At 42.5% G+C, this 16,135-nt stretch overlaps 1 protein-coding gene and 1 pseudogene across 4 annotated transcripts in view; one reads left to right on the plus strand and one right to left on the minus strand.

The window, feature by feature from the left end:
* Window positions 1–16,135, minus strand: part of ARHGAP12 (Rho GTPase activating protein 12) — a 119,070-nt gene that overhangs the window by 63,139 nt on the left and 39,796 nt on the right. For all 4 annotated transcript variants that reach the window (XM_006158279.3, XM_006158278.3, XM_006158277.3 and 1 more), the window contains exon 2: window positions 599–862. In XM_006158279.3, the coding sequence (XP_006158341.1) occupies window positions 599–862 (264 nt within the window). The remainder of the gene's footprint in view (window positions 1–598; window positions 863–16,135) is intronic.
* LOC106735941 (destrin pseudogene) lies at window positions 1,403–2,058 on the plus strand (annotated as a pseudogene).

Below are 16,135 nucleotides of genomic sequence, written 5' to 3' on the forward strand. Positions count from 1 at the left end.
ATGATTCACTGTGCCAATCCACAAGAGGGGTGAAGGGAAGAGAGACCCGAGAGAAAAACAGTATAAACACTCAGAGAAAACAGTGAGTTGGAATCAACTGTCAGGCTCACAGAACTGCCCAACTGCAGTGAAGGCATTATAATTACTTCCCTTACATATAAATAAAAAATTATCTTGTACCTCTGACTGACAAAAAGAGACGTTGACAAGAAGCATGATAGTCATACTAGCCCAACAAAGAAAAGAATCTGTTTTAATCAGTTAAATAGCTTTGGGTCTCTTCACTGGGCTAGGTCACATCACATATTTTCTTTCCCTCTTTTTCTAAAAAATGTCCTTTGGCTTGTGCGGTAACAGAAGGGAAAGCTCTGGCACTAGACGACCTGAATCCAGTTCTGGAACTGACTAGAAGGCACACTACAAGGTTAGTTACCGTCCTTGAGTTAGAGATTAGGAAGTTACTTGCGTTAATATAATTACGAATACAAGTGTTCTAGCGGGATGATAACAAGAAATAAACATATTTATTCACATCTTTTGTTTCTGGATAATGAAGAAGAACTGGTGACTCACAGGCTAGTTCCTAAATTACTCATACCTCTGGATCTCCTGGGCTCTGGAAATCTCCTTTGCTCATGTTTGTATCGCGAGTCCAACGCGGTGGTTTCCAAGTTCTCTCCTGGGTTCCTCTGTTGTAGTAATAACAACGCCCTGAGCTATCTTTATGAGTTTCCCATTCTCCATTAATCTGAATTGCTGGGCTCCCAGGAAGTGGGGGGAGAGCAGACTGGGATATTTTCAGTTCTTGCAGATTAGCATAGACAGGAGAATCTGGCCTTCCTTGATTTGGAGGTGTAGTGGCCTATGAAATAAAAAAGGTTTTAATTGCATGTTTAAATTAGCATGACATTTACAAATTAAAATGAAATGAAATAGATAATTTACTCATTCACTAAAACATTTATATGGGTGTATATACTCTTTTTTTTTGGGGGGGGGAGAGGTTTTTGTTATAGGACTATAGGACGCGTGAGCTCGCCAGAGAGACAGAAAGCGAGAAATCACCCCCCAGGGGGGATGGTCACATGGCAATCCCTTTTCCTCCATTCTCCTCTCGGGATCTTGGGCACACATGCACACGCGCCCGGCGTGAGTTTTAAGCCCCAGGTCCAGGACGCAAACTGCGGTCGGCTACATGGGAGTCCAGCGACATAGCCATTATGCTAACTGCTGGTCCCTGGGTGTATATATTCTAAGAAAATAACCATTTAGTGGTCTCTCGGTCCCACTTCTGTGAGGAGGGGGCTCCGCACATTCGGTGCCGGCCGGCTCCCTCCCCTGCATCCCTGCCATAGCTACCTCGAAGACGGCCTCAGGAGTCCAAGTCGCTGATGAAGTAAGTCATATATTTTATGACATGAAAGTTAAGAAATGCTCCATACCAGAAGAAATCAAGAAAAGAAAGAAGGCTGTCATTTTCTGTCTCAGTGCAGACAAAAAGTATATCATTGTAGAAGAAGGCAAGGAGATGTTGGTTGGAGATGTTGGTGTAACCATCACAGATCCATTCAAGCATTTTGTGAGAATGTTTCCTGAAAAAGCTTGCTGCTTCGCTTTGTATGATGCAAGCTTTGAAACTAAGCAATCCAGAAAAGAAGAGTTGATTTTTTTTTGTGGGCACCAGAACTAGCACCTCTGAAAAGTAAAATGATCTACGCAAGCTCTAAGGATGCAATGAAAAAGAAATTTCAAGGCATAAAACATGAATGGCAAGCAAATGGGCCAGAAGACCTCAATCGGGCTTGTATCGCTGAGAAGCTAGGTGGATCCCTAACTGTAGCTTTCGAAGGATGCCCTGTGTAGCTTCGTTATTCAGTGCCACAAATCAAAAGCTTCCATCTTTAAAGTTACCTTCTTGCTATATAAGTAAAGCAAATATTATTTAGGCCAGGGAGGGTCTCACTGAGGGGAACTGTCCTGTCATCTTTTAGACTTAGCTATATATTCTATAAACACATGCAAATGGCCCTAAATAAATCTAAAGTTAAAAAAATAATAATAACCATTTAACAGTTTTTTTGCTTTGTTTTTGCTGTAAGGCATGTGCGCTTACCAGATAGATGCGGGGAGGGCAAAGGGAGGAATCCCCTGGGGAGATGGTCATGCTGCAACCCCTTCTTCTGCACTCTCTTGGGATTCTGGGCACAGGCACATGTCCAGCATGGTTCTCAAGCAGCCGGGTCTTGGACTCAGATCACAAAGCTGGCCATGTGGGATTTAGCGCCTTAACCTCCATGCACCAGACGGCCCAACCATTTCACAATTTTAATATTCATAGTTTGATAGAAAAATAAAAGCTTCAAATAGAATCAAAAGTATGCTAATACTTTCCTTCACACTAAAAGAGTACTTGAGTAGAGGCCAATCTGTGGTGTGGTGGTTAAGGTAGCTAGAACCCGCATGGCTGACCACATGGTTCAAGTTCCAGATCCAGCAGATGGCATAATGGTTCATCGCCCCATGTGGTTGACTGCAGTTCAAATCCTGGAACCAGCAGCCTGAAACTCACACCGGGTACATGTGCGTGCATGTCCAATATCCCAAAAGGAGAATGGAGGAGAAGAAACTGCAGTGTGGCCATCCCCTTCAGATGTAATTTCTCGCTTTCTGTCTCTGTCTCTCTCGGGTAAGCACATGCACCTTATAGCAAAAAAATGTCTTTAAAAAGAGAGAGAGAGACACGCTGGGAGTGTGTGCATGCATGCCAAAATCCCAAAAGGAGGGAGAAGTAGAAGAAAAGGGATTGCTGCATCACCATTCCCTGTGGCCCACTTCCTCGGGCAAATTTTTTTAAGAAGAATATTATTCAACTAGAAGTTATGAGTTATGGGTTCTAGTTCAAGAACTGGCATCAAAAGGTTGTATAACAATGAATAGGATAGCTTCCCTCTCTGAAATTGAAATTTTCTGTCTCTGTAAATGAGGAAGTTAGACTAATTCACGGAGGTCTTCTCTGACTATAAAATTCTTGACTTTAGGCAATTTTCTAATATGTCTTACCCATGAGTAGTTCGGCTTTTATTCAGAAAACTATGAAAAGGAAGAGTCTATATGATCTTTAATATTAAATCAGGATATAAGTGAAACATAAAAGATGAGTAATATTTAAGATAAGAATTACCACATTCTATTCCTTCTTAGTTACAATTTCTCAGTGGCCACAAACAAATCATTTAATCTCTTCCTAGTTTCCTTATTTGTAAATTTTTTTTTCTTGTGCTCACCAGAAAGAGTGCAGCAGAAGGAGGGAGAGAGAAGGAGCGACAGAGGGAGGGAGAAGGATAGCGAGAAAACATTCTCCTGAGTGGATGGCCACATGGCAATCCCATCTCCTCCAGTCTCCTTTGGAATTTTGGGAATGTTTGCATACACACCAGTGTGTTTCTTAAGCTGCCGGGACTGGGGACTCAAACCGCACAGTCAGCCATGAGAGATCCGGCCACCGTAAGCCACCGTAAGTGTAACACCACTGGCTGCTGGCCCTAACTGTGAGTTTTCTAGCAGTGGAAAAATAAGAATTAACACGAACCCCTTGGTTTACATATTTAAGCTAACAACAGCTGTACTGTTTATTTGTAAATTTCTCACTAGCTGTCAGCCAGGAACATACACTCCATATGGTTTGCATAAGGACACTGTCAACTGCATTAACACAAAACTCCAGTTGCTAAAGAACAAAAGCACGTGTCTGAGAACACCTGTTTATGCTACTATTCATATCTGCATATATGGGTTGTCAGTAAAGTCATGATGCATCTTTGTGTTTAAAAAAAAAAAAAGTCATGACTGTCCCGATGACCTGTTATCTTTTTTGCAGCAGTTTCTCAGCCTTGGCCCAGGTCATATTTTGAGGCAGGTCACTGGCTTTGAGGGCTATCTGGGACACTAGGGCATGTTTAGTGTGTTCCTGCCTCCATGCGCTGGGAGACAGTGATCCATACACATGCACACACACACAGCCTCCACTGTGACATCAGAAAGTCTCCTGTCCCTGATTGAGAACCTGCTTTAGCATATGAATCCTAGACTTATATTCAGATGTTCAAATACACTGTAATGTACTCAGTTTTATGAATGAGTAAAAATACCAAATTAAAAAAGAGGAATGTGAATGGAAACATCGAATCAGTCATACTGAAATTACTTTCACTTTTCAACATAGTATCTTTCAAAATTTTAATGAGTCTAAATCACAAAATAAGCTTTAAAAAAGAAACAGTAGGGCCAGCAGGTGGGGTGGAGGTTAAGGCAGCTGGATCCACATGAATCTATTAGACTTATTAGAGTCGAGAATAATTCTAGGGGGCCGGTTAATGCAACATCCAGCATGCAGTATAGTAAGTACGCTGTCTAGCACATAGCAGCACTTAACAAAAACAAGTGAATAAACATGAGCGAAAGTATGTAAATACGTATGACCAAATAAAAGCAAAATGAAGCACTTGGACCTAGTGATATGAAAAAAAAGAAAGAAGAAACTAGAAAAACATTCATGTATCAGATTTAGGAACGGGATGGACAGCGGTCTTCCTACTTAGGTAGAAACTACACACAGGGGCCAGAGAGAAGCCAGAGGTAATACAATGCTGTGTGAGGCAATCCCACGTGGGAAGGTTTCTGCTCAAGCCCAGGGACCTCCCTGAGCACACCAACCATGCATGTGGCCCTGGTCTGGGGCTCCTGAAGGCTGGGGGTGGACTACAACACTAGGATCCTGTTGAGGGTGCTGTCTCGCTCTCTCTCTCTGTCATGAAAAAAAGAAGCTTTTTAAAAAAGCATAAAGTATCAGGGCCAGCAGGTAGCATGGTGGTTAAGGCACTGGACTTCTATATGGCCCTACCACAGTTCAAGTCCTAGACCCAGTGGCTTGAAACTCACGCCAGGCACATGTGTTTGCATGTGTGCTCAAAATCTCAGGAGGAGAGTGGAGGAGAAGGACTGAGGCATGGCCATCCCCCCATGGCATAATTTCTCATTTTCCCTATCACTATCCCTTTCTGTCCCTCCGTCCCTGATTGAGAACCTGCTTTAGCATATGAATCCTAGACTTATATTCAGATGTTCAAATACACTGTAATGTACTCAGTTTTATGAATGAGTAAAAATACCAAATTAAAAAAGAGGAATGTGAATGGAAACATCGAATCAGTCATACTGAAATTACTTTCACTTTTCAACATAGTATCTTTCAAAATTTTAATGAGTCTAAATCACAAAATAAGCTTTAAAAAAGAAACAGTAGGGCCAGCAGGTGGGGTGGAGGTTAAGGCAGCTGGATCCACATGAATCTATTAGACTTATTAGAGTCGAGAATAATTCTAGGGGGCCGGTTAATGCAACATCCAGCATGCAGTATAGTAAGTACGCTGTCTAGCACATAGCAGCACTTAACAAAAACAAGTGAATAAACATGAGCGAAAGTATGTAAATACGTATGACCAAATAAAAGCAAAATGAAGAACTTGGACCTAGTGATATGAAAAAAAAGAAAGAAGAAACTAGAAAAACATTCATGTATCAGATTTAGGAACGGGATGGACAGCGGTCTTCCTACTTAGGTAGAAACTACACACAGGGGCCAGAGAGAAGCCAGAGGTAATACAATGCTGTGTGAGGCAATCCCACGTGGGAAGGTTTCTGCTCAAGCCCAGGGACCTCCCTGAGCACACCAACCATGCATGTGGCCCTGGTCTGGGGCTCCTGAAGGCTGGGGGTGGACTACAACACTAGGATCCTGTTGAGGGTGCTGTCTCGCTCTCTCTCTCTGTCATGAAAAAAAGAAGCTTTTTAAAAAAGCATAAAGTATCAGGGCCAGCAGGTAGCATGGTGGTTAAGGCACTGGACTTCTATATGGCCCTACCACAGTTCAAGTCCTAGACCCAGTGGCTTGAAACTCACGCCAGGCACATGTGTTTGCATGTGTGCTCAAAATCTCAGGAGGAGAGTGGAGGAGAAGGACTGAGGCATGGCCATCCCCCCATGGCATAATTTCTCATTTTCCCTATCACTATCCCTTTCTGTCCCTCCAGCAAGCACACATGCCCTATGGCAAAAGCCTCGAAAAGATTTTTTAAAAACAGGAAGTACCTACAAATAAATCGAACACCATGTACTCAGTCAAGTGCTTCCGTTACAAATATGAATGAAAGTTTGTCTTCCAAGACTTCATAATATAGTAAGAAAAGTGAAACAAGCCATTTTAATGCAAAACAGATACAATGCTAGGGGTACATGTGGGAAAACACAGGAGTAAAAGGCAAGAAACCTGGAATCAAGGGACTAAGCCTTAGAAATGAGCAAGACCTCGCCTGGTGAATGCTGGGAAGGGCTGACCCCAGAGTGGCAATTAAACGCTGGACAGAGGAAGGCAGCTCCCACAGGACCAACTGGGGTTTAAACTCCGTGCTGGGCACATGCATGCACATTCAGGACCCTGACAGGATAAAGAACCTGAGGATTGTCTGCAGTGTGACCAGGCCTGCTGGGTGGGGAGGGTGCCTTCTCCCCAACCCTCGCCCCATCCCCGCCCACCAGCATGCACACACATTCTATCATGAATAGAGGGGAAAAAATTAAACAATCGGGGAGACAGCCACAAGAACAAAAGCTTGGAAAACAGCATGGTACAGTCCAAGGACAGTGCTGACTCACAGGCTGTGTAAGAGGAGCAGCAGGAGAGAGATCTAAGGAGCCCGTGACAGAACAAAGGGCGTCTGTGAGCCATGCGCAACAGCACAGACGCTGCCCAGCGGCACTTAGGGACTCTGCAAGACTCCAAGCCAGGAAGTACATTCTCATTTAAACTTTAGAATCATGAATTTTAGAGGGATGAACCTGGAGGCAGAGAGCAACGAGAATACAGTTACGAGAGTAGAAGCAGAACGTGAAGGGAACTCGAGCAGGGCTGGAGAGGCAGGAACAGACTCAACAAATATTCAGAAGGTTACACGAACATCAGACTGTGCGTTTGTTCATGGAAAAGAAGAGCCTGTTTTTCTTTTGTTTGTGGCTTTTTACTGCAGATTAATGTCAAGATGAAGAACAAGATGGAAAGACTGGGCCAAGGAGGAGCTCGCTTTGGATGGCGCTGAGTAGAGTCTTCTGAAAATACAAAGAGAAATGTTCACAGACTGTCACACGTAATAAAGACCAGAATCTCAGTATAGTAGTCAGGGCTAAAAATATAAATGAAAAAGTTATCAGTATATGGCATGATGCTAATAACTTCAAAAGCATGCAGAAAGAGAGGGGAAAGCAAAGAGAACCCTGGAAAATACCAAGCCATTGTTTTATGAATATGAATGTGAATCTAATTTTTAAAGGGGGTACACGCTCTAGCATGTGGCTTCTATTGTTACTATCATCATTATTGCCGTTAATATAATTAAGGGACCAGACAAAGAAAGGATCGAGTCAAAGAGGCAAAAAATAAAGTCAGAAGTACAAGTTCTACTGTAAGAAAAAGAAAATTCTCAAAAGAAGGGGGAACTCGACCAAATCCAAAGACTTCAATGCATTCCTAGGATCAGGTCAGGAACTGAATTTAACTGAACCAGTAAGTGAGTGAGGACCAAGGCAGACGTGCGTGGATGTCGTGTGGCGTGCAATGGCACCATAAGGTATGCACTCTTTAATATCTATTACACAACATCATATAGAATAATGCAATTCTATCCATACAAAAAGCATACATTAGACAAGTACCAAGCAACAAGACATATTACAACATAAAAATACAAATCTGGCATAATCATTTTTATTTATTCTGAATATTACTATGGGTATGTAATAAAGTACATTCTAAACAAAATATATCGTCTTGCGTTATTAACAACCAACTGAGGGAACAAGGCAAAGACAGAGAAAAGGGATTCTGCACACTGGAAAACTGACCTAAGTCCAACTGCTGTTAAGTAGGTAACACGTGGTCAACCATGTGGTCGTTAATGGAGCAGCAGCTGTACAGAGACTGAAATAATTACTCAATTTGGGACCAGCAGTTAGCGTAATAGCTATGTCGCTGAACTCCCATGTAACAGACCATGGTTCGCGTCCCGGACCTGGTGTCTTAAAACTCACACCAGGCACGTGTGCGTGCGTGCCCAAGATCCCAAGAGGAGAATGGAGGAGAAGGGATTGCAGCATGGGCATCCCACCGGGGGAGTGATTTCTTGCTTTCTATCTCTCTGTCTCTCTCTTTCTGGCGAGCACACGTGCCCTATAACAAAAACCTCTCCAAATAATAATAATTACTCGATTCAGCAATTTCGGAGTCATTCAAAAGATATCCTCTACAGCCATGAGGATCTGAAATTACCTTACACCACAAACAACTAGAAAAGTGAGTAAAACACAAGAAGCAAGTACTTGGAGGCACTGTACAATAAGCAATATCGGTTGTGATCCTTGAGAACAGGGCAGCAGGGTAAACCCTACCACTCCTGGTCTTCAGAGAGCATTTCAGAAATCAGCCCAGCAAGGGGAAACCTGAAATCTAGCAATCTCACTGACTAGAGAGGACAGAGACAAACATATACATGTATTATTTAAAGTAACACCAGGAATAATACGAAGGGTCTTCAAACAGTTCATGAAAAATGTATATTATGAAAAAAAATATGTATGGATTCTCATAAATTTTTTACACCAAAATGAACTCATACATTAATTACATTTCTGAAGTCCCTTAATATGCATGAGCTACAGAGGATGGTTAAGGAGAGCACTAGTTAGTCTAGCAAACCAGAAATATAATTTCTTAATAAAACACATAAATTCTGGCAGGACAGGATGTATTAATTCTACTTTACTGCTGATAACTTTAATTAGCAGAACCTTTTTGGAAAACAATGTCAAGAAGGCATGAGAATACCTCCGTACTCCTGCTTGAGGTCCTATAAGCAAAGCATGTCACTTGGAAGTCTCTTCCTTAGTAAATTGCTAAGTTACAGCCAATCACAGCAGCTACACTTCAGTCAATCACAGACGGCCCACCCTTTAAACTGTTCACGCAGGCAAACATCAAACTGTAACCAATCCAACTACTTCTCTACCTTATTCCCTTACTTTTGTTCTCCCTGTCATTTTCCCTTTCTTGCCCACAAATGTCACTAAACCATGTGGCTCTTCGGAGTTCCTTGGAAGCCATCCTGGGGGCTGCCTGATTTAAGTTTTTGCTCAGTTAAATTCTACTATATTTTGTCTTAAGTTTTTCTCTTTTTTGAAAAAAAAAATTTTAAAGAATTACTTTTATTTAAATTTATTTATTTATTTGCACAAAGAGGGACAGAGTGTGTGAGAGAGAAGTTTTTCTTTTAACAGCAGTTTGGGAGTTATTTTCCAAGAGCTTTTAAAAGTATTTTTTGAACCCTGAGCAAAGTAGGAAAAAAAATCCTAGATATAGAAAAATGCTTTCCTAACAATGATGTTTATTCCATTGTTATTTACCAGAAGCTATCTAAAAAAAAAAAAATAGAAAAATAGAAAAATAGCTAAGAAAATTATGACACAATGGATGAAGCAATACTACACTAGCACTGAAATGCTACAATTCCTTACTAGCATGATAATTAAAACATAAAACTCTATGGTAACATTTTAAATAAAAATTGAGAAGCAGGGCTGGCTCCATGGCCTGGAGCCCATATAGACTACTGCCCAGTTCAAGTCTCAGACCCCGCGGCCTGAAAAAACATGCCGGACTTGGGCACAGGCATGCCCAAGGTCCAGAAAGGAGGGAAAGATGGAGGAGGGATTGCCACTGACTATTCCCCACAGTGGATGCTTTCTCCTCTCTCGCTATCTCTCTGGTGAGCTTATGTGCCCTTAAGCACAAACAGAAAAAATAAAAAAGTAAAAGTAAAATATTAAAAAAAAAAAAAAAACTAAAACACTATCAGGGTTTTTTTTGTATGTGTTCTGTGTGCTTTATTTCCCAGTTTTATTACCTGTAGAGTTTGATTAGAGACAAGAATCTAGCAATATAGCTACTTGCCCCGTCCGCTGAACACAGGAAAGTGACAACAGTAGAGCCAGCTGGTGGCATGAACACTAAGGCAGCTGGATTCCACAGGGCCAGCTCCACCGTTCAAGTCCTGGACTTGGCAGCCTGACCGTCACACCGGGTGTATATGAGCGCATGCCCAGGATCCTGGGAGGAGAATGGAGATGGGACTGGGCGCTGTGAGGTATCCGTCCCTCATGGGGGATGACTTCTCACTTTCTGTCTGGTGAGCACACGTGTCCTATGGCAAAAATCTTTTTTATACAAAAAGAGTGATGACAGTGTTAACACTACAGAAACTATTGTTTCTTAAAAGGTTCCCTAGGGGGACCAGCAGTTAGCATAATGGCTATATCGCTGGACTCCCATGTAGTAGACCGCAGTTCAAGTCCTGGACCCGGTGGCTTAAACTCACACCAGGCGCATGTGCGTGCATGCCCAAGATCCAGAGAGGAGAATGGAGGAGAAGGGATTGCAGCGTGGCCATCCCCCGGGGGGTGATTTCTCACTTTCTGTCTCTCTGTCTCTGTCTTTCTGGTGAGTGCATGCACCCTATAGCAAAAACCTCTCAAAAAAAAAAAAGTGGCTTGCGGATTACCTCTATCAGAATCATCTGACTACTTATCTACTTATTAAAATCCTTGGGCATATCCCAGAGTTTCTGGGGTGGAAAAGTGGTGACAGAGAGAACAATCTATACTTTTAAGTACGCTGTGATTTTAACATATACTATTTTACACTAATAAAACGCAATCTTCCTGGACCAGCAGGTGGTGTGGTGGTTGTGGCACTGGGCTCCCACATGGCAACCACAGTTCAAGTCCAGGACCGGGTGGCTTGCTTTCTCACTTTCCCTTTCTCTCTCTCTGGTCAAATTTAAAAGTAAGAGTTAACAATTAAAATTAAATAAATAAATTATTATTTTTAGAAAACAAACTCAATCTTTCTTAGTGGACTTATAGCAAACTGGTCTCCTTAGTCCAATAAATCTGCCTTATTAAAAATATAAATACTTCGAGATGATTTTTAAGTCTACGCGACTAGTTGCTCAGTACTCTGCAGAACAGTCAAAGAAGACAGTGAAAATACATGAATAAGCGAACGAGCACTCCCAAAGTATACGTCAAATGAAAATGAATTTTACAACATTGTAAGAACCACCTTGTACATGACTTGTCACCAGCAAAAATAAATGGATTTTTCATACAGAAAAAGAACAACCTTTAAAAGGAGAACAAAATACGAAGTTAATTTTATGGGCTATATTTGTCATTTATTAACAACTGAATTAGGGCTAGTACCTCTGCACATGACCCCGTTTTATATTTATAGAAAGAACTGGCCTGTTCCACTTTATCGACAGACTATAATAACCCTCCGACTATACTCAGCAAGGGAAAGTGGGGGGCCGTATAAATAAGAAGGGAACTTTAAACTTAGACTGTACCTGACTCTTTCTTTAATACTAAAAACACTGAAATTTGTCCTCTTTTCACTTTTGACATTAGTTCAGTAACTGCTCCTATAACAGTGGGACCCATATTAACTAAGGAGGCATGGATCTTGTGTGTTAGTCGGTATATGCTATTAGGCATTAATACTCAGGTACCTAACTTTCCATAAATGCAGAATTATATTTCTATTACTGAATAGTATAAACCCCTATAGCCTCTAATCATACCTTTGATTTAGATTTACTGAAAACAAATTTACTGAAGTATGAGGTTCCAAAATTGAATTCATATTACTATTAAATTCCATTCTAATCATGCAGAAAAAAAGACATTAAGTTTCCTTGTAATTTAGTTGCTTAAACAAACTACTTTAGTATAACTGTTTATTAAAACAATGGGCCAGTTAACAGCATAAGAGCAGACAAAAACTGTAAATTAGCCAATAAGGAGTTAAGAAAAGACTAAAATTTGTTTTCATTTTGGAACTAAAAATTACTCATTTTAACTGAAAAAGCTTTCCAAAAGATAGTTTTTTCACCTAAAGCCAATTTTTAGAATAAAACACACCTGCTGCTTTGTTCAATGATTTTGAAACATAAAAACATGCAAATTCCATTGTTCATATCTGATCACACTGGGAGGTCAAGCTCCACAAAGTACGTGGGTTATTCTCTATGGTTTACTGATTTAACTACCTTATTTATTTAAGTACTAATTATGAGTTAGGTAGGAGATGAAAAATAGGGCAGTCCCCATCCATAAGGAGGCAGAGGAAGAGAGATGGGTAAAACCTATTCCAGCCACACAGCTGGTGCCAAGGAAGATGTGTGCACTGGACGCTCAGAAAGCACAAAACCCAGCCCTGGACAGAGTGGGACCTGGCTATCGGTTAGAGGTTCACAAACAGATGTTTAACTAGGTCTCTCTCTCTTTCTCTCTCTCTCTCCACACACACACACACACACACACACACATATTTAATTCACTAATTTTTATTTGACCAGATTTACTTATTTATTTGTTTTTGACCAGAGAGAGAAAGGGAAAGTGAGAAAGCAAGCTGCCAGGTCGTGGACTTGAACTATGGTTGCCATATGGGAGTCCAGTGCCTTAACCACCATGCCACCTGACAGCCCAAAAAAAGTAGGAGTGAATTAGAAGTGGTGAAGGCCACACCACATACAACTTCCTGTGCATAGCTGACAAAACACAGGGAAAATTAAACGAGCCTGTCAATAAGGAAACCTAACTGGTAACTAAGTGAATTTAATCTTTAATAGGTACCAGTTTTCCTGGTAAACACTTGATTTTCCTTACTGATTTTTTTCAGGTAATTTTCGAGTTATTGCAATGAAATGACTACAGGGTTTGATACCTTCACTCATGCAGTAAAACGTCTTTGGCCTCCACCTTTCAGCTTGTTCTTGCTCTCCCCCTTTCAGGACCTCAGCCAACAGCCTGAACAACCCTTTCCCACCATCCTGGCTTTGTCGGCATTTCTCCGTCCTCTCCCGACACAGGCAGTAGTAAAGTAGCTCCTGAGAAGCTGGTAGGCCTGACAAATGTTCATCCCTAGAAAGTCAGGCACAAACATGCTGACAGAGTCACTTCCGTGCTACCCGCCCTCAGGAACGCTGCAGACGGGTCACAGTGTAATCGTGCCAAAGTAAACACTACCATAAAACCACTGGGAGTCAGAGTGCGTGTACCTGGACGGGGAGGGTAAGAGCCAACAGCACCACAGGGAACAGCCCTGGTACCAGGGAGGACGCGGGACGGCCTGGGAGTGTGCAGCAGCAGGGTCTGTCACAGAAGATTTGCCAAAGAGCTGCAACAGGCGGAGCCAGACGGTGCGCAGCAGTAACACAGCTGGCCCCCACGGTGAGGTCCCAGGGTTGCGTCCTGAGGCTTCCTGTCCTCGCTGGTGCCTGTGTGCCCACAACCCAGAACAGCTGAGGCTAGGGTGGAACATGGCGTGAAGATCCTCTTGGGGGTATCTACCCTTGTGTCCTTTCTTGAGAAATAAACTAACATAAAAAGAAAGAAAAAGACAAAAGGACAATGTCCCCCTTCGACATTAAGCCCCCAGCTCTGTGGTCTCGTACTCCGTCACGCCATGACACGCACCCTTTCCTCAGCCTTACTCAGGGCATCGGACTACTTGGGAACCAGCAGTTAGCGTAATGGCTATGTCGCTGGACTCCCACGTAGTCGACCGTGTTTCGCATCCCGGACCCGGTGACTTAGAACTCACGCCGGGCGCGTGTGCGTGCGTGCCCAAGATCCCAAGAGGAGAATGGAGGAGAAGGGATTGCGGCGTGACCATCCCCCCCTGGGGGGTGATTTCTCGCTTTCTGTCTCTATGTCTCTCTGTCTGTCTGGCGAGTCCATGTGCCCTATAGCAAAAACCTCTCCAAAAAAAAAAAAGAAGGGCATCAGGCTACTGAACAGAATCCCAGATTCGCTCTGCTTTACGCTCCAGAGCTTGAGGCATCAATTCCTGCCTTATTTACCCCCCCCCAGTCTTCACAGCCCACTGCAGCACCTGCACAGACAAGCACTCAATACGCTCCTGAGTGAAAATTACTCTTCCGTAGTTAAGACGCTATCAAGAAATCCATACTCTAAAATGAATTCCATACTCCTGTTTTTAGAGAAATCTTACCTAAACCTGCTTCCATAAACCAAACTTTCTCCCTCAACTATCTCCTCTCCCTGAGCTACAGACATGTTTGTAAAGAACACGGCAGTGTAAGTACTCCACAAACCCTCTTACATCGTCCACCTCGACCTCCTTTGGGAAGCATACTAACCCCCCATGTTCATCAGTTTAGATACAGTACTACGAACTTCTCCACCGGCAGTTTAAAAACCATCTTGCCTCTCTTCTCTGTAACCCAACAAAGTTCTAGTAATTCTCCCTCCTAATATATCTTTCGTTCCTTCCTCTGCTATCCCAAGATAGCGAGCTTAGTCTTCTAGGTCATCTTCACCTGTTCGATGAATTACTAAAATCATTCATGGGTGTTTACTGCTCCCACTGCTTTGCCTTGTCCAGCTGATCCTCAGACTACCACTAGTTATTCTCTGACAACTCTTAAAAACATCAACCAGCATTTCATTAGCTATAGAAATAAGCGCAGGGGTCCAGCAGGTGGTGTGGTGAAGGCACTGGACTCCCACATGGCTGATGGCAGTTTAAGTCCCAGACCCGGCAGCTTGCTTTCTCACTTTCTCTCTCTTTCCAGTGAGTTAAAATAATAATAATAATTATTATTATTATTTTAATAAATTAATCAAGTAATTCTTTAAAATAAGCCCAAATATCGTAAGAGAAATTTAAGACTCTAAAGCTCCACTCTCCAGCAATCTTCTGCCTCATTTATTACCATTCTCGCTTCATTCTTCACTCCCACACCCCCGAGCTACTCACAATTCTATTCTTAGTGTCATTCTATTTTTCACCCGATCCTTCAAATCCTTGTTCTCTGGTATCCCCATCCCCAACCACCAGCCAGCATTCTGTACACAAAACCGCAAGGAGGCGCACTGCCGGGGCTGGCAGTAACACAAGGAGCTCTACAAAGACTAGAAGTGTATGGTCAGCCACGGGCTCCAATCCCCAGGTCAGCCTGAACGCACACTGGTGTGCACATGGACGCCCAAGATCCTGAGAACCTGGAGAGCCAGGAGGACTGAGGCCAGCACGACGAGACCCTGCCGAGTACCGCTCTCTCACATCCACACTACCCCTACACAAAGTGTTTGTACACACATACGTGTGTGGGTGTGTGCGCACACAGCTGGCTCGAGTTCTCTGAGTCGCTCCCTTACTCCCTGAGGGCAGAATTCATAGGTTTCCTGTGCATCCAGAGCAGCACCGTGTAACAGAAATACCGCATGAGCGGGGTGTGCCCTGTTAAATTTTCTAGTAGCCACATTAAATTTAAAAGGGAGAGTGGTAAAAATGAATCCTAATAATATACTTAACCCATATTCCTAAAATATTATGATTTTACCATATTATCAACACAAAAATTATTGAGGTTTTTTTTCTGGGAGACCATCTTCAAGATCCAGTGTCTATTTCACAAAACACCTCAATTCAGATTCTAAATTTTCATCCGAAATACCTGATGTGTATTTAGATTTCATGAAGTTTATAGTTGAAAAAGCACATTCAACTATCTAAACCACTCTTAACAATCTTAAGTGTAGCAATAAATGAATCGAGTCTGCGTTTACTAATTTTAACATACATTAATTAGAAGTAAATACAATGAAATGGTCAGGGCTAGGGAGTAGTGCACCAGGATCACAACAGGACTCTCAATGGGAAGGCCCCGGATCCACATCCCCTTATCTGTCTCCACATACCAGGTGCGGACACCCGTGATCCAAGCTGCCTGAGACTTGGGAAGGATCACGGGGTGAAGACCCTGTTGGACGTGCCTGTCTGGGTCTGTCTCTCTCATTGTCTCTCTGTCTCTCTCTCTCATGGAATAAACGATAGTCAAATTTTAAATTTGGCTCTTCAGTCTTACTAGCCAAATTCAAGTGTTCCATGACCGCATGTGGCTAGTGGATACTGTACTGGCTGGCACCAATGTATTCCCCT

Source organism: Tupaia chinensis, unplaced genomic scaffold, assembly GCF_000334495.1.
Source record: "Tupaia chinensis unplaced genomic scaffold, TupChi_1.0 Scaffold000578_2, whole genome shotgun sequence".
Lineage (NCBI taxonomy): Eukaryota > Metazoa > Chordata > Mammalia > Scandentia > Tupaiidae > Tupaia > Tupaia belangeri.